The 25,839-nt window shown below is 36.0% G+C and overlaps 1 protein-coding gene across 4 annotated transcripts in view; it reads left to right on the top strand.

Moving 5' to 3' along the window:
• The window catches only part of KCNH7 (potassium voltage-gated channel subfamily H member 7), a 327,609-nt gene that overhangs the window by 3,881 nt on the left and 297,889 nt on the right, over positions 1-25,839 (top strand). For all 4 annotated transcript variants that reach the window (XM_039352779.1, XM_039352780.1, XM_039352778.1 and 1 more), the window contains exon 2: positions 53-283. In XM_039352779.1, the coding sequence (XP_039208713.1) occupies positions 53-283 (231 nt within the window). The remainder of the gene's footprint in view (positions 1-52; positions 284-25,839) is intronic.

The following is a 25,839-nucleotide window of genomic DNA, read 5'->3' as shown; positions in this document are numbered from 1 at the left end:
CCTTTTGAGATACCATAAGATTCTTGAAAAATGCCTTGTTGTTTTATTGCAGATAAAAAATTCATCATTGCTAATGCTAGAGTGCAGAACTGTGCGATCATCTACTGCAATGATGGCTTCTGTGAGATGACGGGCTTCTCCCGGCCAGATATCATGCAAAAACCCTGCACCTGTGACTTTCTTCATGGACCAGAAACCAAAAGACACCACATTGCTCAAATTGCCCAGGCACTGCTTGGATCGGAGGAGAGAAAAGTGGACGTTACCTATTATCGTAAAGATGGTAAAGTAGTTTCTTTCTTGCATTTGTTTCAAAACAAGTTTTGAAAGCCAGCTTCCCATGAGGGTTGGGATACTCACTGAAGGCTCTTAAATGCCTACAAAGTGTGTGGTGCTTCTTTCCTAGACCTCTTGAATGTGTCTTTTATTGATGTATCAACCCACCCATTCTAGGAAATTAAGATAGGACACAAGGGACTGTTATCCTAGCCAGAGATTAGAACAGCGTTTCTCAGCCTTTGCAAGTTGAAGATGCAGGCTAGCTGTGGTGTTCCTGGAAGTGAAGACGACACATCTTCAAGTTGCCAAGGTGGATAAACACCGCATTAAAGGAATAGCCCCTTCCACACCAGCAATACACTTTACTTTCCTTTAAAAATAGCTCTGGATTGGTGTGTAAGCAGGTTTCTGTTTGCATATTGCTAAATTACTGAATTGCTGAAGTGATGTAAATAAAATTCTCTTCATGTGGGGGTTTCCAAAGAGATCTTGTTTATGGTTTAATATTTCAGTTTAGTACACAACAGAAAGGAAGGAGGAAAGAATTCCACTTCTGGGAGAATTGAGTTGTATGTCTGTAACTGTGATTGTTTTCAAGTTTAAAAATGAAGTACTGTATGTAAGAACGCATGCTGAATATGCATATTTTACTATTTCCAATGAATGGTGATTCATATTTCTTCCCTCCTTATATATTGATTACTTTTCACTGAATTCATTTATAGAATTTGTCAGTGCTCTCTCTATTTCCTACGTTCTCTATTACACTTCAGATTATGAGTGAATTGTTCCAAAGCAGTGTTGAAATACAGCATTATATGTATTTCAAAATAATATAGTTTTGAATATATGCATGTGTAATGTGTAAGGATAGCTTACTCCACATATCCTCATTATAAATTTGGCAGTGAATGTTCCTGAAAATTTGGGCTGTATAGTACATTGGATTTTATTCCAACAGTGTGTTGGAAGATTACCTCTCCTACTGTTCTCAGAAAAAGAATCTGAGATAGGTGCTATGTTCATGCCCCTGTATGGTCCAAAGCATCTTTCTGGAATAAAATTCAAAGTATTGCACAGGGCTATTGACAATCTGAGAACAGTGAAGAATGTGCCCAGTTGTCAAATCAGAATTTAAATACTGGATTGATATTAAAAATCCAATCACATTATATACAAAATGTGACTGTCATTCTAAGGGCAACTTTTACCCCTTGCATACATACGTAAACCTCAAACAAATTAAGCAATAATAAGTATTTTCCACTGTGGATTTTGTTGATCTATACCAGACATGTCAAACTCACAACGTCACATGACGTCGTGCGACGTGTCAGAGCTTTTTCCCCATTGCCGGCAATGGGGTAGGCGCGGTTTCCTGGTGATGCATCCGGCCCGCAGTTTGACACATCGTGGAATAAAAAAAAAAAAAACTACGTGGTGATATATTTAAAAGAAATGGTGCATTTGATTTGATAGAATAAAATGCTTGATGTTACACAGTATACACACTTTTAAATTATCATTTTATATATTGTTTCAAATACTGAGTAATAACTTTGGGGAAAATTTAAGAAAATCACTTGTTTCAAAGAGGTTAAATCACATATTTTTAAAGCTTTAACTGATTTCAAATTGAAATAACTTTATTGTGGTCATTAACCAGCAGAGTTTAACTGATTTAGATTTGCACAACGAATCATTACTTTCAGTAAGAATCATACAATATGTATTTGCTTATGAACTTAAGATGTACATTTATTTGTCCAAATACATCCAGATAAGGGAGTAGCAATACTAATTATTTCTCAGGGCTTCATTTATTTTATTTTCTGATTATTCAGTTACAGTAATACATAGCTGTGTTGTTGTTCTTCTATTGTTGTTTGCACTGTATATCTATTCAAAGGACAAATGCAAATTTGTGATATATTCAAATCTTGAGTTTTAATTAAGCTTCAGAGACCCACCTGTTCACTATTTACATTCATTTGAGAATTGTGACAATGAAAGGGATCATAAAGTGACCATTGAACTCTAAAGAAGTTGTGACTCCTGTATCTCTTCAATGGTTGTGGTGACATTGGTGGATTGGCATTGCTGAAGGATTCCATTCACTGATAAATGTAATTCCTGGAAACAAAACAAGCAAAATTTTTAAAAAGCTTGAATACATTTCCTTAAAACAATGTCTCCAGGTCAGTAAAAAGTATGTCTATTGTTGCAAATGTGGTTGTGAATATTGTGGGTATTTATGTTCTTAATTTTTTTTGTCAAACTTTTATGGTGCCCTTCTTTTTTGGATCCTAGTTATTTTCTCAGTAACTCTCCTACTGCAGCTTTCACAGATGGGAGAGATCAAAAGGAACTAGACAGAGGAAGCAGTTTCATAATGCAAGTCCCTCTTTCTTTGTACACACATCAGTCTCCCATGTATACACAAAAGGGTTGGCCCAGGATCAAGAAGCTGCAACTACCAATCTTGTTGGATTTGATTGGCTTCCTGATAGAACAAAGATTAAGATGTTGGCCTTGTTTAAGCAATAGAGAATCACCACAATTTTATGTGTTCCATTATATTCAGAAATAGGCTATGTGTTCAGTGAGATAAAATCTCTAGGACTTCAGCTTTAGATTAGTTGTTTATTAGTTGTTTCGGTAACAAACCAATCTAGGTCTCTCACAGAGATTCCTAGCACTGTTCCCATATTGCAGTTCTCAGGATCTCCTGAAGAAACTCTGTTTTTTAAACATACATGAAAGCCACTAGCTTATGGTGAAGAGATGCAGAAAACCTGTAACATTTTGTTGCCTTCTAGTGATCATTTGGCTTTTTGCAGCCTCGTAAGTTGGTAAAATCAAATAGGTCTGTAGCACAAATTCTGTTTTTATGATTGATACAAGATTATTTAGAAAGCTTCATGACTGAATGGGGAAGGCATACCAGTGAATTCATGACTCTTCTTATTGTGCAACATGAATTTGTCTTTTTAATGCTTTTAAAGAATTCTAGCTTTTCTTGTACAGTGTCAGGCCCAGGGAACTGATGACAATATGAGGAATTTATTATTGTTCACCCATAGATAGAAACCTTGGCAGACTTACCTGCGTAATTATTAGATACACACATTGAACTGCTGGGGGGGGTGTCTGCCTTCTTCTTTTTCTTGCATACAGGATTCCAAGCTATGTTGTCTCTTTAATCTCTGGAAAAGAGCCCATCTCTCCTGTGACACTGGGTTATATTCCCTTACATCAGGTAGTCCTCAACTTATAATAAAATTATGACAAAGCTCCCCATGGCTATTTACGACCTGAATTTAAAGTTTTGATTCTCTCCCCCCCCCCAGTCACTTGATCGTAGCTGTGCTGGCACAGTGGTTAGAATGCAGTATTACGGGCTAATTCTGCTGATTGTCAGCAGTTCGATTCTCACCGGCTCAAGGTTGACTCAGCCTTCCATCCTTCCGAGGTTACTAAAATGAGGACCCAGATTGTTGGGGGCCATGTGCTGACTGTAAACTGCTGAAAGAGGGCTGTGAAGTGGTATATAAGTCTAAGTGCTATTGAGTACTCTGGCCGGCATTTAAAGCTGTTTGAAGCATCCTACAGTCATGTGACCACGATTGATAATGGGTTTTTTTTTTGTCAGAAACCAATGTTTACAATTATTCATTGTAGCCAATGGATTTGCTTAATGATTGTGGTACTCATTTATTGACCTTAGTGACCTTGGCGTTCGCTTAATCACCATGGTGATTGATTTCATGACTGTCATGGAAAAGGTTGTAAAATTGGATGCAAATATGTGATGACCTGCTTAATGACCACCATGACTTACAACCTTAACTGAAGCTCAGTTATGGTCATAAGTGGAGGACTACCTATCAGTCTTTCTACATCTAAATGGAGTACAAAATCCAGATAGCTTCAATCTAAATTAGATTACTGTGGCCCTTGTAGTTTAACTTCAGCCACTAACCATGGAAATGACAAAACCTACAGATTTCCAGTTAATGGGAAGTTTGTAAAAAAAAAAGTTTGTAAAAAAAACAAAACACCTGATGGTGGCAAACCTGTTGCATTAATAATGAATTGAGTGGATATGCTGGATAAGGAAGTTCTATTCCTCAGATACAAACTGCATATGGAATAAAGGCATAAGGAATTCAGAGTAACTATGAGCATCTGGAATGGAAGTGGTTAAAAGAAATACTGATATGGAAATTAAAAAGGAGAGCTTGGGCTTTGCAGGAGCTGCTTATTGACCTTTAAAATTTATTAGAAGTTGTGTGCAGAACCTTCAAAGGTTGTAATCACACCTTTTTGATTACATATGTTCATGCACATACCATTCCTTGCAATTGATTATGAATTCATTGGATTAAAGCAAATGCTTTAATTTATTTATCCCTGAAAATGAGGTATAGTGACTGAGTCATAACAACACTAAGCATATCTGCTTATATCTAGTGAGAAGTTCCTTTGCGTTACATAGAGCAGGTATAGCAGAAATAGAGTAGCACAATGCCCTCAGTCCCTTGTTATTTGCCATATTGGTCAGGGAAGTTGGAAGCTGGAGTTTCACAACATCTGGAGATCTATTTTTTTTTAGCCTTAATTGCAGATTAAAAAAACATTGTCATAGCAATTAATCTTGGTTTCCTTGGATAGCAACCTTGAAATGTTCCTGGATTCATTACCTTCCTAGGAAGCTAAGCACAGGAACACTTCCATGGTCTTGAAAAATTACTGCTTAGAATTATGCATGTAATTGTTACTGCTACTTCTATTATAGAGTTGTGCTTAAGCTGCATTCCTTTCCTAGTTCTGTTTATCTAATAGAGTCATTTGGCTAAGATTTTGAATTTTATGCCCTACACAAGTTATTACTCGGTGGCTTATTATGAAATAGTCAGAAAAAAGCAAAAAATTTCTGGAGATACACTGCAATGGGATTACTTTTGCCTAAAAGCAAAGAGGCTACATTATTTTTGACTCTGAGACTATCCTATTCAAAGTAGAGGAAAGGTTAAAGTATAGAAATATATGTGAATCTTATGTCCAGTTGCATCAAAATAAAATTTTCTCAAAAATAACTAAACCAGGAAGTATTTAATTTCTGAATAACAGAATTGGTACTGTTAACGTGTTTTTTCACATAAGCTTCATAACATCCTTTCTACAGTCTTTTTGAGAAGTGATCAGATTAGATATCTTTGGAGGTAAAATGGTATTTACATAGCACATCAATATTTTTGTTTTAATAAACTTATTTGCCATGGAAATGTATGACAGCACTTCCTTTGAGGACTTCATTTTGCTATTGAAGTCATTATTGCATAAATCACTCTTGACAGCTGTAAAATATTGCTTGAGGTGATAACACGGTAAAGCTTTGACATAAAAGCTATAATTGTAGAAGGATTGAGGATGGGATGGCATATTCAATTGAAGGATATTGCACTCTGTTGATCCTTTTTGTGTAATAGGTATACAACAAGGCTTTCAAACTAGGAAACATCTAAGAACAAGTAGTGAAAACTGATTATTGACAGGAGGGTGAACTTGTGTACTGCTACCATGTTGGTGGAGAAATGTTCAGAGAAGTGCAAGGGCAGGAGGTGGTCACAGTTAAAATGACAACTGGAAATCATGACTCCAAAGAGTTCATTTTGTTATTCCAGAGAGCAATAGTATTACTCCTGACTGATTAGTGAACATCAATGTTGAACTAATGAACTGATTAATCAATAGATTTCCCAACCCATAGTTTTAAAGATGGATAACTTAATTTGTACACTCGGCATAAATTGTATTGTTGTTACCATTTTCCATAACCCTCCGTGAAATGTTCATCTGATACAGGCTTGCTATCACCCAGTGAGGTAAGTCATGAATATGTTTTTATCAATGGATATTAGACGACAACTTAAGACTTTATGATGAAAAGAGTAAATAAAGACTGAAGAAATTGCTGAATCTTACTGACCCAAACTTTTGGCTCATCTTGCTTGATATTATCTATTCTGGCTGTCTCGGTTTTCACTTATCTGCTCTATCTGAAGATTCAAGAAATTGGCCCTTGGAGAGTAAGTGGCACTGAGCAATGCTCGGCTAGATGAACAAGCAAGCAGTTGTCCATAGGATATTATTCTACAGTGTCATTTGACTCCATGTAATGGCTTTCAATAGGGGGTTGTCCAAGGCGTTTTGTTGCCTGAAGTAGAAAAGTGCCCTGAAAGTGAAGTGTTTGTAAATCCAGCCAAGTCATGTTGGCACTTGAGGCAGAAAGTCATACTGATATTTTTCTTTCTTTCTCCAACCATAAGAATGGTGATCAAATAATCAACAACTTGTTTCTCTATGGCTTTCTGAAATCAGTGTTGTAAAAAATCTGGATGGCCATTGGATGGCAACAAAGACTTAGAAAAATATGTTTACTGCCTTCTGGTTGGCGTCTAGATTTTTGCTATGTAGGCTTTGCAGCCTGTTAGCTAGCGTGCTTCTTTTCCTGGATTTGATATACTGCTGACTACCAAAGTCTCTCAAACAATTCGTAATTTAAAAAGTATATTGACAGTTTGCAATAAAAAAAAAAGCCAGTCCTTTCACGGCAGCCAAAATTTGCTGGTAGAGGAAGTTGTTTTTTAATTGATTAAGTTATCTGCTGTTATTAAGTTGAAAAAACTAGTGTTGGATGCCTATATAGCCAGTATCATTACCACGTAGTAGGATACGAGACTGGATTTTTCACAGAGCATAGTCCGATAATGTGATTTGAGTATTTCTCAATTAAAATGGAGATTGACAAGTTCATTGATTTTCTATTGATTCATGATCTGAAACCAATTTAGTATTGCTGGCACTGTACACACTTGGATTCCTGCAGAGAACATGGATCTGTCCCAAGGACAGATTTGGCTCTCTTTTCTTGCAATATTTCTGTACAGGTCATCCTCAACTTAAGACCACAAAATTTAAGTGAGACATTCGTTAAGTGAGCTTTGCCCCACTTTATGACCTTTCTTGCCATAGTTGTTAAGTGAATCATTGCAGTTGTTAAGTTAGTAACATGGTTGTAAAGTGAATCTGAATTCCCCATTGACTTTGCTTATCAGAAGGTCACAAAAAATGATCACACGACAAACGCAGGAGACACTGCGGCCATCATAAATACATGCCAGTTGTCAAGAGTACGAATTTTGATCTCATGACCATGGGGATGCTGCAGTTGTGTGAAAAATGGCCATAGGTCACTTTTTTCAGTGCTGTTATAACTTTCAGTGGTCACTAAATGAATGTTTGTAAGGACTGTCTGTACTCCTAGGGTCTGCTTTGTTTTTTGCTGGAATTTTGAAATCGAGTAGCCTATGCTAGTGTAACATGGTCACTGGGGAAAAAGCAAAAGCAAAGATGTGTGCCACCATTTTTATAAAACGGTGACACAAATGTTCCAAAGCAGTTCTTCAGGCCTGCAGAACAGATGCTGTTGGACTGCATATGATTCCCGTGTTCCCTTTTGGAAGCTCTCCTTTGGTGAGTACTGAAAATGGTGGTCTAATATTTTTTAATTTAGGAATGGGAAACACATGAGAATTGTAGGTCTATCATGATAAAAAGAAAGGAAGAACATTCCTCAAACACAGCCCTACTACAAAGGCTGTGGGATCACATACTGCATGGTTTTTAGTCCCCCAAATGAAGTTTTCGTTATGAAAGGGTTGTTCACCCCAGTCCTAAGATATTTTAAAAGGTCTCCTGGAATGGACACTGGTATTCCTCACAGTACCCTCAAAGTATTGTTAAATGATTGTAATTACAAGAATCCCTCTTTCATGACAGAACAACTTCAGCCAGCTACAGGTGGAGCCGTATTTTCATTTCTGCCTGTCATATTTATTTTGTTTTTTAATAATCAGTGCAAGGTGCATCAGCCAAGCTTTCTACACAAGTTAACAGTCTGTAACAAATCTCATTCTCAAAAACCTACTGAAATATTGATAAAGTATGAGCCATTGGTCTAAAATTTACCAATTGCTATTGTCAGCTGTAGTATCTCATTAAAAATACTGAAATTCACACACACACACACACACACACACACATGCAATGTACTACAAAGGTGAATCTGGACAGCACTCAACAAATGGATAAAAATACATATAAAAACCAAGGGAATAAAAATAGCCATTTTAGCTATTTTTCTTTTATCTTGTAAGAAACTTGGAATCACAGAATATTTGATGGAACCTAGCACTTTCATTTTTGCGTGTTAATTTTTAATATCACAAATAGATCTGATTTCTCTGTCCCCCCCCAACCCCATTTATTACCCAGTTCACTGAAAAGCTTTTAATGGTCACCAAAGTAGAGCCCTTCTGCCCTTGTAAATATCTGCTTTGTTTTTCAACAGCGATTACTAACAGCAGCACAAACTACACAGTTAAGATGCCATCAGTTTTCTTACTGGGATCATATAAAATGTATGTATAATATATAAAGAAAGAAATTGTAGATAGAATATGTTGTATCTGTTTCTAATGCTGCCTTAAGATTTTGAATTGCAGAATGGTTAGAGCTAACAAGATTTCAATTAACTCAGTATTCTGTATTATGAGGTTATTATATTTGCAATGAAGCTGACTTTCTTTGGAGGTTAATTGCCAGTGGAGTGATTTTATTTGTAGTATTTTCATCAGAGGATAGGAGAAGTTACTATAATCTCTTCCTCTCAGCTGAAGGAGATAATTGTTATTAAAATTCCACGTTGGCAATGATGTTATGTCACCCATCAAACTTCACACTTTCTTTCTTACCTCTATAACAAATGCTGGAATTTGACACTGAGGACCCTTACTTCTTGCACTTAATATATGAAAGTTTGAAGGCCAGACCTTGTCCTCTGGAGGTGATAAAATTGATTACTGTTGGGCCACCTGCCAGCTCAAATTCTTTTTATTAGTTATATGTGTTCCACCATTCTTCATCTGAGCAGCTCAGAATAGGTTATATTTAGTTCCCAAACAAATGTCTGATAATATTTGTTCCTTCTTTTCCTTCCCTCCATCTATAATGCACAAAGATAATGCTTAAAAAGTCAAACCATAGAACAGCTCTGTGGAAACTGAAGAAAAGTTCTTGTGCCTACTATAGACAGCACCACCACAGGCAATCTACTTTGTCCATGATATATAGGAATAAAGACCAGACACTGAAAATGTCACAGCAATTCAATGAACACACTCCAAGGGCTACTAGGATGCTCAGTTTGAAAGACAGTACCAATCCCAAATTGATGGTTTATTGTTTGGAAAAAAAAACAGCCCACTTTCCTACCCATCATTGATATATTCTGTTCGGTCTCTATTTTACTCTATACATAGCTGCCTTTTAACTTATAAGAGCTCAAGAGAGATAAATTGCTAGTGGCCCAGATTGCTTTCTGGATGCATTTATGTGATACCAAATGAAGTGGTATCTGAGATCTGTTGATGCCATCTGATGCTCCTTTTTAAAACTGTCTAGTAGCAAACCAGCTTATGTATTTTTTTGCCCAAATACAGTGTTCTGTTTATGAATTTAGTGCTCAAATCTCAGGGCATCACTTGTGTGTTATTGAATGCATTCATAAAGAAGCTGAATTTCAATGCTGTTCCTATTCTGTAATTTCATCCTCCAAAGTTCCAGGCTGAGCTAGATTTGAACCCAAGCTTTCCACGCTGCTGCTAATCCCATTATCTGCTCACCTGCAATTTGATTCTCACTAGGTATTTAGGTCACCTTGGAGAAGCACTGAATATTGCACTATGCCCTATATGGATCTCCAAGATATAAGAGTATACATAGCTGCACACTCTATTCTTTCCCATCTGAAAGGAAATTTCCTAAAGCAGAGGTCTATGAAATAACAATATGAAAGTATAGAGGTATTTGGTGGTATCTGTTTTATGGGGATAGTGTCTACTTTTGGGGGGTGTGTGGATATTGTTCAAATTGTACATTATGTCCATGCTAGTTTCTCAAATAATATTATTTCAAGTAGCTTAGTCTCACCCTTCCCCAAGGCAATTCTTGGAGTTGCCCAAGATTCCTTTCTTTCCATTGAACATTGAACGTTGAAATGGAATCCACGCACCAATATATCTCCATTACTTTAAAGTTTTGCCACAAGGATACAGCTGACCTGAGCACATATACCTTACATATAAGGTAAGATGTAGGCAATCTAATGTTCTTCAGATGGTTTATTCTGTAGCATCCACAACCCCTTGCTTACGGTTGTTGATATAAGTTGAAGTCAAATATCTGAGAGACATTATGTTGCTTGCCCTGAATGAAGCACACACAGATTACGTTGCAGACACAGGCTATGAATGTAGATTGACCCACTATTACTATTTTTGAATTACTGAACATGTTTTGTGTAGTTTTTATCTTGAACTTAGTCTTTAGCAGTGCTTTTTTTGTAAAAAAAAAAAAAAAAAGTGCCGGAACTCACACACGTCATACAATCCACCTTGCCTACTCTAGGTTTACCTTTGTAGTTGGAAAAAAAAAAAACCCTTCAATTTTTAGTGTATCTAAAAGACTAGGATTTTGTTCAAGGTAAATTAATACTAGTATTAATATTACCATGCACTGTCTGGCTTTAAATTACAAGAAGGCATTTTATTAATATTTTGGGACATTTACCACTGGCATACCCATTTAGTTTAATCAGTGGAAATGTCAGCTTTCTATGTGGAATGAAATTGGCCCAATAAAACAAAATTTGGTTGCTTGTAAAAGATTGAATTATTTTTAAGAAGTTGTCAAACAAGGTGGAAAAATTTACATTTGAAGTTTAATATGGATATTGACTTGAAATAAATTAAAATTGAAACTTTGTCAGTGAACAGATTACTTTTAACTTACCTTTAAGTTAAACCCAATTTTATAAATAGATCTGATTAAACCTCATACTGTAGGTCTACCTTTACATTTGACCAATACATAATTAATATATATTATTATTAATAATAAAACCTCCAAATCAGAAGACATTGGCTTTATTCTTATTCTTCCCCTCTGCAGTTTGAATATAAAGTATAAAAGACTAAAAAGAGATTTTTGTAGACATCCCAGCCTTTGAACTACCCAAGGAACCGAAACAGCAAAGTTTCGCTGTTGGGCAAGCTTCTACACCAGCCACCTTTCTTTCCTCTCGCTTTGCCTCTTTTTAACCTCACACCCCACCTTCTGTAAGGGAAGGCAAAAGGCTCACTCACCCTCTTGTGAAAGATGGCCTCCATGTTTATGTGTCTTCCACTGCCACCATCGGCTTCCACACCACATGGTCCAACCCAGCTAATCAAGCCATGCTCTGACTGTGGTGCTCCGGTGCCTCATAGCTCCTCCTAGAGGAGGCAGACAGCGCCAGAGGGGACCCCACTCACACTGTACCACCAGCAGGGCATTTTCAAAAGCAAACGAGGACAGGAAGGGAAACAATAGGAAAAGAACGCAACTCTGGAAAATCCGTCAAAAAAAGGTGCTGGAACTCTGTCCTGGTGCATTGTATGACAAAAAAATCCCTGGTCTTCAGAATTATTCTTCTATTGGCTGCTCTCTAATTGCCAGGTGGTTTTCTCAAGATTTAATCCAAGGAGGATGGGTATTTCTACTAGTTAGTAGCCACTAATTGTTAAATATATCAACGATGATGTTTGTGCAAGCTTAAGAAGCTATTTTAAATGTTTAGACAGAGTGATTTGGTAATTTTTTTATTGTTGCTAACAATAATACCAAATGTTTAAATGTTGTTTATTGTGATTGGATTATACTACAATCCAAACATAATATACTACCTATATCATTTCAGATAAATGACTGTCCAGTCTCTTCTTTAAAAACCTTCAGTGTTGGATCTCCCACAACTTCTAGAGGCAAGTAGTTCCACTGATTAATTGTTCTGTCAGGAAATTTCTCCCTAGTTCTAGGTTGGTTCTCTTCTTAATTAGTTTCCATCCATTACTTCTTGTCCTGCTTCAGATGCTTTGGAGAATAGGTTGACACCCTCTTCTTTGTGGTAGCCTGTCAAATATTGGAACACTACTAACATGTCATCCCTAGTCCTTCTTTTCACCAGACTAGATATACCCAATTCCTTCAACCATTCTTCATATATTTTAGCCTCCAGACCACCTAATCATCTTTGTTGCTCTTCTTTGCACTCTTTCTGGAGTCTCAACATCTTTTTTATATTGTGGTGACCAAAATTGGATGCAGTATTCCAAGTCTGGTGTTAACAAGGCAATATAAAGCGGTTGTATCACTTCTTGCAATCTCAATTCTATTCCTCTGTCATTGCAACTTAGGATTGCATTGGCTTTCTGGCAGCTGCAGCACACTGCTAGCTCATATTTAAATGATTGTCCATTAGGACTCCCAAGATCCTTCTCACAGTTACTACTATTGAGCCCATTCTACCTAGTCAGTACCTGTGCATTTGGTTTTTCTTGCCTAAATGTAGAACCTTATCTACATACACATCTGAGCTAACAAGTCTCTCCCCTCCACCATTTTTTAAAGAATAAAAATTGTGTTTCTCAGGAAGCACAAAATTACGCTTCACCTTTATATGTTCCTGATGAATTATATCATCACGAAACCTAATAATGGTCTGTGAGCCACTCTTATCATTCGCTTGCATTCACTGGCCCCTTAATGCCAAGCCAAGCAACAAACAGCTTGCATTTTACCCACAGCAATTCCACTGCAATAAGCTATCCTCTGGATGGTATAACTCTCTGTGCTATTTTTTTAAACTACTCTATTAGAAGAATATTAGAGTTAAGGAAAGGATGAGGAAGATAATAGACTAATTATTTCAAACCACTCCAAGTTAATAGCAAAAGCAATTCAGTGGCTTGCTTCCCAGGAGGACTTTTTTTTTTTTTGCACTTATTAAATTATGACAGATTGCCGGACAGATGTCCTTTCAGAAAAAAGGGTGTTTTGTTGTTGCTTGTTTATGGGCATTTGTTTCAATGATGGTGGATCGGATAGGGAAGGTTAAGGGAGCCTTGAAGTTTGTGGGCCATTTAGCACAGGGAGAATTAGTCTGATTTCTGCCCTAGGAATATTCTACTGTTGTTGGGATAAAGTTTTCCCAGAAAACAGCAACAGCAGTGATGGGAAACAGGGACTGGACAAATGTTGCAAGGACACCCAACCTTTAAAAATAATGGAAGACTAGACAGGAGTAGCTTGGATAGATACCCAATGAAGCCCTTTCATTAGTCATTCCTATTAAAGGTATTTAATACAAGATGATCAGACATATTCTTACCAAAGCAAAGCAGTTATTTTCAGAGCATTAGTGAGTCATGTACTTGCCTCATTGAAATAAATTATTTATAAATGTTTAGTTTACCCCTAGTGAAAATCATCATGATTCGTTGTCATTATCATCACCAACCTACATAGCACACAACAGCTTTTATATTCTTATATCAGGCCATTTAAATTTTCTACACATCTTTAAGGTTATTCATTTTTTTTATTTATAAAATAGATGAAATTCTGTCATTTCTGATAGAATGCAGTAGTAATGTCCCACCTTGGTTTTTTTTTATTACGCATGTGAATTTTATCAGAGATTAAGCAGAGCAATGGAGCAAATCTAACTGAATCATTTTTCAAGTGATTATCTTAAATACTTAAATTGACGGGAATGATGGACTTTGCCACTAAATGCAGTTAACAATCAATCACTTTTGTTTGGTTTGTAACTTTTTATTCCTTCTATCCTATATGGGCAATACGCCGAATTTTGGTAAGAATTCAGCTCTTTATTGGTTATTACTATCATTTTTTCAAAAAAATTCTCTCTAAAATTTTGAAAATTTATTGCAGTGTATAAAACGATGTACACATTTAGACAAAAGGAAAGGAAAAGAAAACTGAGTGAAGTAACAGTAACATATATTTGCTTTGATTGGAATAGAGAAAAAATGGAAACAGTTGGAAATTATTTCATGCTTGTCTACTGTGAAAAATGATAGAAGCTAACTGGGAATGCTATTAGTTTACCAGATTTAGAAATATAATAAAGGGAAATAGCATCTTCTCCCATGCAGAAGTCTTTTTAAAAAATAAGAATGAAGTGAGTCTCTTTATTCCAATTTTTTAGCTGGGAAATTGGGTCTAAGAAGAACCAATGGGAAAATAGTTTATAACAGAATAAAAAATATATTGTTTCTAATGAACTTGGTATCAATTAAATTTAAACAAGAAATTAGATTTTAATTATACTGTAACAATAAAATTTATGTAGAAAGAAAAAAAAACATTTGCTTAATAGAATCTATATTTTTATGTTGACTCAATTAAGGGAGAACAATTATTCCTGTACATCATCTATTGGAAGAGCAAAAGTATTACATACATGTATTATGGGGATGCCTTTCCATATGTAGAGGACATCAAATTGAAGAAGACTGAGACTTTAATTACCTGGCACTCTGGGTCATGTAGAAAATTTGAATGGCGTTTGTAAGAATCTTGAAAAATGAATTAAAATAATGTCAAAGTGATTCCTTCCTTCCTTCCTTCCTTCCTTCCTTCCTTCCTTCCTTCCTTCCTTCCTTCCTTTTCTCCCTCCCTTTTTTTTTTAAAAAAAAAACTTTCTTTGAGAAACTTAATAGCTTTCTCATAGCAAGAGATAACCAGCCCTGGAGCGGCTGTCATACAATCACTGTATGTCTTCTGTCCATTACTCAGCACTCCATCTGTATTGCTGAAGATCTACAGAGCAGGCCTTTAAAGAACAGGAGTGTCTCTTGCAAAGTGGCATTCTTTCTGGAGTGTCAGGCAGACCGGCTTGAGATAACTTGCCAAGTCACTTTTCTTCTCTGCATTAGAAGAAAAAGTTCATTGCCTTGGTTCCCTTATCTGTCTCAAAAACAGAAGGGAGAATTTTTGACCCCTTGTTTCACGTCTTCTGTCATTACTTTCATCTTACACAGCAAAATGTTATTGAGCCGTGCCTCTGCCTTGCATATTCTCACGCCTACAGACCACCCAGCCTTTCCCTGGAGTACCTCACAGGCTACCTTTGCGCATCTTCCCACAGTCTAAAGGACTTAGGCACTTTTCTATCTATTGGTTTTCCTTCTACTCAGATGAGAATAGAGCTAGGGAGCACTTATCCCTTATTTAGCATCTGCTTATTTCTTTCGTTCACAAAAATCACTCAACACCCCCTCACGCTTGTAGATTCTCAGCTTCTTTGAAGCATTAGTTTATCTGGTGAGATGCCAGGAACTTATTTTAAAGAAAGTTCTTGTATCTCTTAATTCCAGGGTTCACAGTGTTCACAAATGAGGAAGATAAGACCACCTGAAAACAAATGCTAAAAAAGAAAAATAACTTAATATACAATAGGAAATGTGGAAGCACACCCTACTTTGAGATTGGACATGAATAATTTTCTTTTTAATGTGATTTATTATCTGCCCTTGTAGAAAGCAGTGTTGGGTGACTAAAGTTGGAATCCTATATATGATTACTGAGGCTTATACATTACTGAGAATGCATGTACAAATTTGTAAATCACTTGCAAAAAAGTGATGAAAAAGTACAGCAATATTTTTTCATTTTGATTTCAAGTGTGTTTGTGGAGAGTGACAATGAAGCATTAGCATTAAAGTGGAAACTGGAAAAATATCTAGATCCTAGTTTATTGTTGATATTCTGTGACATACACACAGAAAGGGAGAAGAAGAGGATGAGAATGGTTGCATTAGTAGACAGAAAGGACAACAAACTGTTAGTTAGAACAAGTATAGTCTTATGGTTAAGATATTAAACTAAAATTAGGGAGTTCAACTTCTGTCTGGAATGGACCTCCAGTGTGATTTGGAGGAGATTCGTTTCTTTCATTTTCTAACTTAATTCACAGGATGGGGTTAGGTGAGGGTTGTACAATGCTTTGAACTCCCAAGAATAGGTGGGTGCAGTTGCAAATAGTAAGTACATTTCATTTGTGGATGTTTTCATAGTCAGGAATGAGGAGTAGTACTCCTTTGTCTAAAAGGCTATCCAACCTTGGATACTAAGAACCTTAGCTCAAGAAATAGAAAGATAAAAATACAGTGGCTGCTTTGCTTTGAACAGTAAAATGTCGTGTGTGTGTGTGTGTGTGTGTGTGTGTGTGTGTGTGTGTGTGTGTGTGTACCGATTTCAAGAAGGACCTGGATAATCTAGATGATTTGGTGAGCAGGAAAATACAGTGATTCCTAAGGTTCTTTCCAATTCATACTTAATACAATTCAATGAATATTACAAACGTGTGTGAAGAATTAAGAGAACTCTTTAATTTCAGCTAGATGAGATTTCAAATGTTTGTAGCAGTTAAATTGATGGTACAATGAATCAGACTTGGATTTTTTTTGTATTTTGCTCACACCCACTTCTTTACTGGCAACAGGAGAAACACTCTCCTATCTTAGAAGCCTGACATTGCTTTCAAACATTTGTGGCAGTAAGAACAAAGTCCATGGCCCTCCCTTTGGAGAGAGATGGCCATATTTGTAACTATACACCAATCAGGAACGACTCAATTTTCATGTTAGCTTCATTTTCCTGCAATCAAATCTCAGAAATGGTTTTGTATTTATAGTTACACTGATGGTTTTCCTTTCTCATACATGATTTACATAAGACAACTTTCATCTAATGCTGCCAAGTGACAATTGGTTCTTATGGTTATTGATGTGTCAGAGATCACATCCCTACATGTCCTTGTCTGTACATATACGCAAATGAAAGCACATATTTTTCTCTCTGCTGTGCTGAAACGCATATTCCTACACAAACACTGGAGGACCAAATTGAACCCTTCTTTCATTCTATACAAAACCCCGTAAGAAAAAAAAATAGTTGCATTTTTTTTTTTTTTTTTTGCCAGAAGAGGAACAGAAAAAAAGGCTTTTAAATAAAACTGAAAACCGGTGACTGAACTTTGGACAAAACTGAAATTGCATCTCTACTCTGAATGGAGAGAGCTGCCTGTTCATGTTGAAGTGTACATCAGGATACTAATTTTGACTTAGTAAGCCCTAAATAGATTAAGATTCAAGTAGCTGCTGGAATGCCTCACCTGATCAGTCCATCCCAAGCTTTGCAAGGCTTGGAGAGGATGTTGGTTATGGTCCCGTCCTCATGCAAAGCCTGAGGGAGGGCTCTTCAGCTGCAGTACTTTAGAAACACCTTCTTTTTACAGGCCCATCTATGGTTTGGTCAATCCATTGTTTAAGAGGGTTTAATGTAACATTAAAATGGTTCAGGTTTTATTTTGTGAAGTAGTTTACCCCAATAATTGTTTCTGTTAGTTGGATTTGATTGTAACTTGGACATAGAAGTAATAATAAGGGTGTGTGCTTATTTTTATATGCAAATCACTTGACTGTGAATAGCAAGATACCCATTTAATAAACAGCAACTCCTTGAGGAGAGGTTATTATATTGGGTCTTTTAAATCTAGAGGAAGATTTATCTTCCGCTTATTTGCTAATGTTTAATGTTAGTTAAAAACTGCCTCATTTTTTCATTCTACCAGGTAGTATTTCAATCATCCACTATGCTAAACTGTGTGACTTGCTCAACCATGGTTTATTGAATAAACTGTCATTGGCTAAATTCACACAATGTACAATGACATAAGTGGTGGCATAAAATCCACAATAGTTTTGTTCATAGAGCATCCTATGCCAAATTCAGATAAACCTGCAATGGGCAAATCCAGTTAGTTAAGTCATTTAAACAATGATGTTCTTCTATTGTTTTCTTCGGTGTGTGTGTGTGTGTGTGCCTTGATCACTCTTTCAAATGGCAGTGCTTTGATTAATATACTTAAGAATTTGTCTCCAAGGAATTAAATGAAATTAAAACTACAATAACAACCAGGTGCAAATATAATTTACATTAAGTTGGTTTACTCTCAGACTAAAGTGCTATCTAGATTTACGTATCTACATCTGACAACAAAATTTCCATAGGCCCAATTTACATCTGATTTTATAAATGTTTTCTTACCCATATTAACTATATTAAGGCATTTGCAAAAACAGCTAGAGATGCTGATGGAGTAAATCTGATTCTGGAATCTAGCTCAAGTGCATGCTAAGAATGTAGGTATTAATAGACCTCTTATGTGTAGTATATGCTCTTTTATTTGGCAAAATGCACTCAAGGATGAGCCAAAGCATTTCTATATACAAATATTTAGATATGTTAACTGCTTTTACCCTAAAGTCTTTGATAGCCTCAATGTGTGTATCCCATCCATTTGATCTAGTAAAAGAAAATAAAGAACTTTAACTAAAAAGACCAATGAAGTCCCAATACTTACAATAACTGTCCCAATTTTTAAGCAGATATAGATTAAGTGTAATCCACACCACTGTTATTTTCTTTCTAATTTACTTCTCTTTTAAGAAATCCATAATGCTTTAATTCTCCTTATGTAAGTGAATAGGTTTTTAGATTTTATTAGGAAGTCAGTCGAATTTACCTGACTGAATAAATGAGGAGTACATAGACTACTGTGTTTAGCACAGCAATTTCTCCTGGAAAATGAAGTAGTAAGAAAAGAAGTGATTATAGAAAATAAAATGTGTTCCCTTTCCTGTGGCCACACGAGGCTTTAGGTGGGCGAGCCAGATAGCAGAATCATGGCATGGTTGCAAAATCAGAAACAGAAGCTGAATCATTAGACTTTATCATTATTGTTTCACCAGCTAACTAACTGATGATTGTAATGATCTGTGATAAGTGCAGTTATTTCTTTATCAGATCTGGACAATTTTGATCCATTTTTTTTTCAAAATATCTTATGGTTGATCATAGCTTAGTACTGTCATACAAATCCTTTTTACATGCATGTGTAGCATGCAGTTGAATGGAAAGAAAAACACTGAAACATGACCCTTTCCCCTTCTTTAATTTCCCATTTTCTCCAGATTTTCCTATTATTTTTTTCAACGTGGCTACCTAGCCTGCTCAATACTCATTGGGCTATTTTGGGAGGCTTCTGTAATCTTTAGGGTTTCATCCGGCTAAAGATTTTTGGGGAATGTTTTCCAGCTATATAGTTTTGTACTGAGACCTCAGTTCTGTTTTTGTGATCTAAGGTACTTTAAAAACAAATACTGGAAACAGAGAAGAAAATATACAGTAAACATGGATACAGAAATAAATGCATAGAAGGGGGAGAATTTCAATTTTGTTTTACTTGCTTTTCAAAAACTGTACCTTAGCATACTTAGAAATTCTCCTGTGATTAGCAAATCTCAACTTGGTTGTTATTTCAGAACAAATTCAGTTGTCTCAGGCAATTCCTAGAATTAAATAGTTTACTAAATGTTCATTTCTTTTTGCAAAGCTAGGAAGATTATTTCTGTGAATATATCAAGAAAAACTACTTAACTACTAACAAATTTAGTTACCCTTTGAAGCAACGTTTTTGGGTGCTTCTGTCCTTTTCTACCTTAGAAGTATCTTTTTAACCATTTACATATTTGTTTTAAATAAATTATTCTAAAATCAGGAACAGGAAGGACAAATCTCTAGCTTTTTCATGAATATCAAAGTCAGCAACAGAAAGTATTCCTTTTCATATGCAAGCAACTAGAAAATAAAATCACAAAATTATTGGGAAAGACAAATTTGAGAGAGAAATACATTTCTGAGGAAGTATTAGGTAAATTGTCTATTATTTTTATTTATGTATGTTGAAAGCCCTTTGCAGCCCACAACAGAAGCACTTTTAATTTGACAGATTAAATTCACAATTAAAGTACAGCTTAACACCAAACGTTGAAATGCAAAATTAGAACTAGGTGATAAAACTACAAGAGAAGTCAAAAGATTTAAAATATTCAAAAGACATTGATGGCATATTAAATGTGTTCCTAAAAAAGAAAGTCTTGGCACATTTTAGAAGGTCATTAACAAGGAGCTGAGATGGGCCTTTCTTGTAAAAAGAAGGCTTCTAGCTAGTAACCATGGATTTTTAATGAGATCCTGCCATTTCATGTAGAAAAGAAAGCTCTGGAGCTTTTTAAAGCATCAGCCCATCTGAAAAGTATGAATTGACACTGTAATATTTTGATAGCAGATCTCGTAGAATTATCTATTTACTTATATTTGTATCTCACCTTTTCTCTAGGAATTCAAGATATCATATACAGCATTCCTTCCTCTAATTTTTCTTATAGTATAACAACAGCAATATATGAGGTAGATTATGCTTAAACTTAAAGTCTGGTTCAAACCCACCCAATGAACCTCCATGGTAGATGGTCTCCCTACTCTTGGTCCAGCATTTGATCTGCTACATCACACTGGAACACCTGTAAAGCAAATGCATATGTTATAGATGATATACCATTTGTCTCATCGTGGTAAAATTTTTGGCAATATACTGGATAACAGATTTTGGAAGGGACCTTGGATGTCTTCTAGTCCAGCTCCCTGCTCAAGCAGGAGACTCTATACCATTTCAGACTAATGTCTGTCCAGTGTTTTCTTAAAAACCTCCAGTGATGGAGCACTCATAACTTCTGAAGGCAAGCCATTCCACTGGTTAATTTTTCTCACTGTTAAGAAATTTCTCCTTAGTTCTAATCAAGGTTGTTTCTCTCCTTGGTTAATTTCTATTTCACATTTCCTTTACCAAAAAAACATATATAGCATTTGGCCTTTGCCAATTTGGTTGTAACAAACTCCTCTGTTGATCAATGTGTTTTATTCTTGCATGCTGTTCAGCTGATTTATGTTGGCAGCACTAGAGGGGACATTGATCAATATGCTGGTTGGGCTGTTCCAGTACTAATCAGCAGGATAGCAGAGAAAATAGGGGAAATGCAATTGGACTTTTATGAGCCAGGGAAAAAAATGTAAAACCTTCTGTCCTGTTCATACAAGATAATAGGAGGATAATGTGTGAAGTATTCAAATGTGTATGACAAAAAGAAAAAGAATAAGGCCACTCAGCCATGCCAACTATTTGTAGGTGGCCTTTGATAATAAAAAAGATTGTCCTCACCCATTTTACTTTGTTTAAATGAACACAGTTCTGTGGTGAGAATTTGTCCCATTTAGTCAATATGCTGCCATCTGTGCTACTTTATTTTCATTATTTCATTTAAAGAGTTTACTTAGCTGGATTGATGGAAGACTACAGCAAGCATATGGGCCACTTTTTTCCACAACTGGTGCCACAATTATTGCTCTGCTTGAGATAAAAGATAATTAATTTTTTATACAGTCCATTTTGACAGGAATCACTGCTTAGCTATAAAGCTATTATTAATGTAGCATCAAAAAAAATAACAAAAATCTGAAGAACACATTTTCCTTCCACATAGCATGCGGATGAGAAATGCTGTTCTCAAAATTTTCCTCAGAAGACAATATACTTTCATTTCTGCCAGAGAAGACTGTAACCACTTTATGTTCAATATTCTTGTCAGATTGTCTTTTAAGTACTACCAACATCAAGAAAATCAAATACTGTAAGAACTAGGATTTCACATGGGTAGAGGTGGGAAAAAAGGCAATCCACTGAAGTTTGAGAAAAAGAAGCCTATCTGCCCCATCCGCTCCCTGACATAAACTCAAGCTGGGGACTCTAGAAACTATTATAAGAAGAAAAACTATCTCAGTCTTGCCTGCAACAGGCCTGATCAAGACTCTGATCTGAGAGCCCTGCATTTTACAAGTTGTTGGGGAAGTGGATTTGAACTTGCAAAGCATTCAAACTGCGGATTCTCCAAGGACAAGTCCTGAATGTTTTCAGCAGGTGGCAGCACTTGTTTGACCAGTTAAGCAAGGTTGGACCTCTTTAGGCCTTGATGGGAGACTGTCAGGAAATCTCTGGCCTGTAGGTTAGCCTTGGAAGCTAAAAAAGAAGAAAAAAAAATCCTAGAAAAAGGATTTGTACTGTTGCTACAAAAGCTGCCTGAAATCTCGAGAGTTGGGTGTAGTTCAAAGGAGGTTTTACCTTGTTAAAACATTTGAATATTCCACACAGCACTGTTAAGGCAATGGGCCTTCTGATCATGGAGGCTTGGTAAGTATTTGTTCTTGCCATCCTCTAGAGTTGGGCCAGTATTGGTCAGGATCTGCATGAAGATAGATTTCGGTATCTCTTACTATCAAAACTGACTATTGCATATCCCGTCCTTTGGGCTATACAACAGAAACCGGGTAAAATCCTAGGGTGAAAATGTGTAGCATATTGCCAGTCCTTCCAATATTTTTAAAAAGCAGTCCTTAAAGTAGAAGACTAGCATTGTAAAAAAGAAGGTTCTCCCTGATCATTATTGTTATCCTCCTCCTCCTCCTGCAAGCAGCTTTTTGCAAAATGGCACTTCCACTAGCAATCAAATGCAAAGTAGTTTGCAGTATTTCTATTTGAAGTAATGCCCAGTTGAAGTCCTTGTTAAAGATAAAAACAATCAGAAGAGAGAACAGTTGCTTGAAGATGCTCATCAACAATTGGAATTTATAATGCAGGTTTATCAGGCAGCCAAAAACCCTCACTATGTTAGATGTATTCATTCTAATCTTCTTCACATTCGCAACAGCTTCTCACTTCTTGTTTGTAAGTTGTGAATTACTGTCTTGCTTACCTTGATATTCTATGCACCACTGAGATTGACTTCCTTCTGCAAGAAGCTTTTCTTGCTGTTATGGATTTCCTTTGTAGTGACGCGAGCAATTTAGATAATACGTTTTTGCGAAGGCACTGTAGCTCAGTGATACAAAAGGACGCACTTTGCAAGCAGAATATATCCATTTCAATCATTACCATCTCAGTTTAAGAAAGGGTCAGAGGTCAGATGATGTGAAAGCCTCTGCCTGAGAGTAGCTGCCAATCATAGCTGATAATTACAGGCTAGTAGTCTGATCTAGCATAAGGCAGCTTTCTACCTAGGCTGGTTTGAAACTAGAGTTTTATTAGCGGAAATATTTTGATTAACTTACCAAGTAAAGTCTTTACATTGCAGTTAACAACTGATGCTAACTCTCACAGAGGCAGGCTAGCCAAACTTGCTCTTCGGGGATTTTAGATCACCATTCCCATAATTCCTGATTACTGCCTAAGGCTTATAGGATTTTGTGTCTAAGCTATCTGAGTCTAAGCTATTTGAACCCCTTTGAAGAATTTAGCTAAATTAAATAGTTATCGTTTGTTATGAAATTTTTTTTAACAGTTTAAATTTCTGTTCCAAGCTTCTGAGACATTTACTGTTTCATGGCAAGCAATGTAATTTTATTTTAAAGTGCAGCTACATTTGTTCGCAATGCTGTGGAGAAAGCATGTGCTCTGAGTACATACATGTGACAATAACATTCAAAGAACTACTTACTTTCTAAAATGATAAGCGATTCTGTTTATAATTTGCTGCTTTAGTTGGCAATAAGATGATAATGTAATGATGCCTTTTCTGTATGTAATGTATTACCTTCCTAAATTGGGTTTAACTTTTTTATAAGGATTTAAGGAAGGAGGCAGAATGGAGAGAATTAAACATCTAAGCTTCTTAGTAAAGCAGAAGTGGGGAAAATGTTGGCTGAGATCACAAGAAAGTAGAGAATAGTTTGAAATCTTTCATTTTTTAAAAAAAATATATAGTTCTTTTTGTAATAGTCTTATTTAAAAATTACTTTGGTTGCAATAGCAACATATTCATCTAGTTCTTCTCAGAGATGAGTTAAGGAAAAATGTTTCTAATTACAGCATAGTGATTAAGTTACAATATGGTTAATCCTATGTAATGCTGCAACAAAACACAATTAATCCTTTCTCTAATTAATGCAGCCACACAGACATAAAATAGCCTGGTTCAATATATAGATTTTTCTTAGAGCTAATTATTCAGTTTTATGAGCAAGGAACCAACAGCTATGTCAATATGTGAAATGCTACCCCAAGGAATAGAAAAAGGCTAATGGCTTTTGCTATGGCTTTCAAAGGATATGATTATTATATCAAAGGAACAAATCTTGCAGGCAGGAAAGTTAGAGTTTCTTACATGGTGGAAGCCAGTTTAGCTTGCCATTAAATACACAGTTGATGTTAATTGACTCCAATCTAACAAACTGCCCATATGATTGTCATTGGCTTACATATTACAGAGTTAAAAGTATGCTGATCTGGACCTCTGGGAGTTGTAATCCAACCTTTATGGAGGGGAACAAAATGAGGAAGTTTGAGTTAACGTAAAAGTTCCAGCACCTTGTTTTTCTAAAGTATGAATGCCATTAAAAATCCATAGGAAATTTGAGGATATTTTTTTGGGTGATCAAACTAAACAAAACTCGGGTGTCATATTGAATGAATAGATGTTCATCTCTAAAGTACTGGAAAATATTTGAGATTAAAAGCGCTGCTAAGGAGATTATGCATGTTAGTGAAGATTTGTTCAAGGCTAAGGTATATTTTTGGTTACTGACTGGAGACCATTTTAAATCTCCCTGTGTGCTTAGATGGATATACCCAATGGCCTATGCCAGGGGTAGGCAACCTTGGCTCTTTTATGACTCATGGAATTCTGGGAGTTGAAGTCCATGAGTCATAAAAGAGCCAAGGTTGCCTACCCCTGGCATAGGCCAAAGCACATAAAAGCAAGTACTGTATCCATTCAATAGCAAAACTGCCCAGTCCTTTTAATGAACCATCATTCACAAATAGCTCATCATTGAATCATTTAAAGTAGTTCTTCAGGACTCTTTTCAAGGACAAAATTCAATTCAATAAAAATTCACTTTGCCTTTGCATTCCACCTTATATTTTGACTGAAACTATTTGAAATGTAAACTACTTAACGGGGATGAGCCTGAAATCACCTGTGCCTCTGGAGACAGACTGAAGTTAAGGACAATCTTCAGAACATGATTATTAATCAGTTGATCCAAAAGATCCAGGTGGATGGTTTGCCTTTTGCAATAATATTTGTACTTAGATAACTATTTGGATCCTTTCAGTTTTTTGCTATCATGATTCCTGATGCAAGGTAGAATGTGCCATTATCACATGAACATTCAAAATATACCAGCTAGCTTGGTTTTATAAATTTAGGTGAGCAAAGCAATATATTTATAGTTGTTGAATCTAATCACAGCTTTTGGGATTGCAGGTTGCAATATAGATTTATGGAAGCAACAAATTGTATATGATTATTCACCTACTATATTTTAGATAGATTTTTAGAACCATCCTCTGCTAAGAAATACGTAAGATACATAGAAGGCCTCATTTTTATCTTTGTAATAACTTTGTAAGATAAAAAAGGCTAGGTAGCCCAATATAAACACAATATTATCCATTGGAATATGGATAATATGGATAATGTTTCAGTCTCAGATAGAGAGACAGGTAAAAAAATAGCATTCCAGCACTATACATTCCTACCAACTTAATAAAACTGATGGACATCCCTGATTCTCCAAAAAGGAAAAAAATATCAACATTTTCTCAAGGACAGTCCTCCCACTTTAATGGAA

This window comes from Crotalus tigris, unplaced genomic scaffold (genome assembly GCF_016545835.1).
Source record: "Crotalus tigris isolate CLP2741 ecotype Arizona unplaced genomic scaffold, ASM1654583v1 scf7180000018477.2129921, whole genome shotgun sequence".
Classification (NCBI taxonomy): domain Eukaryota; kingdom Metazoa; phylum Chordata; class Lepidosauria; order Squamata; family Viperidae; genus Crotalus; species Crotalus tigris.
Note: the sequence above shows the minus strand (reverse complement) of the source record. Positions and strands in the feature narration are given on the sequence as shown.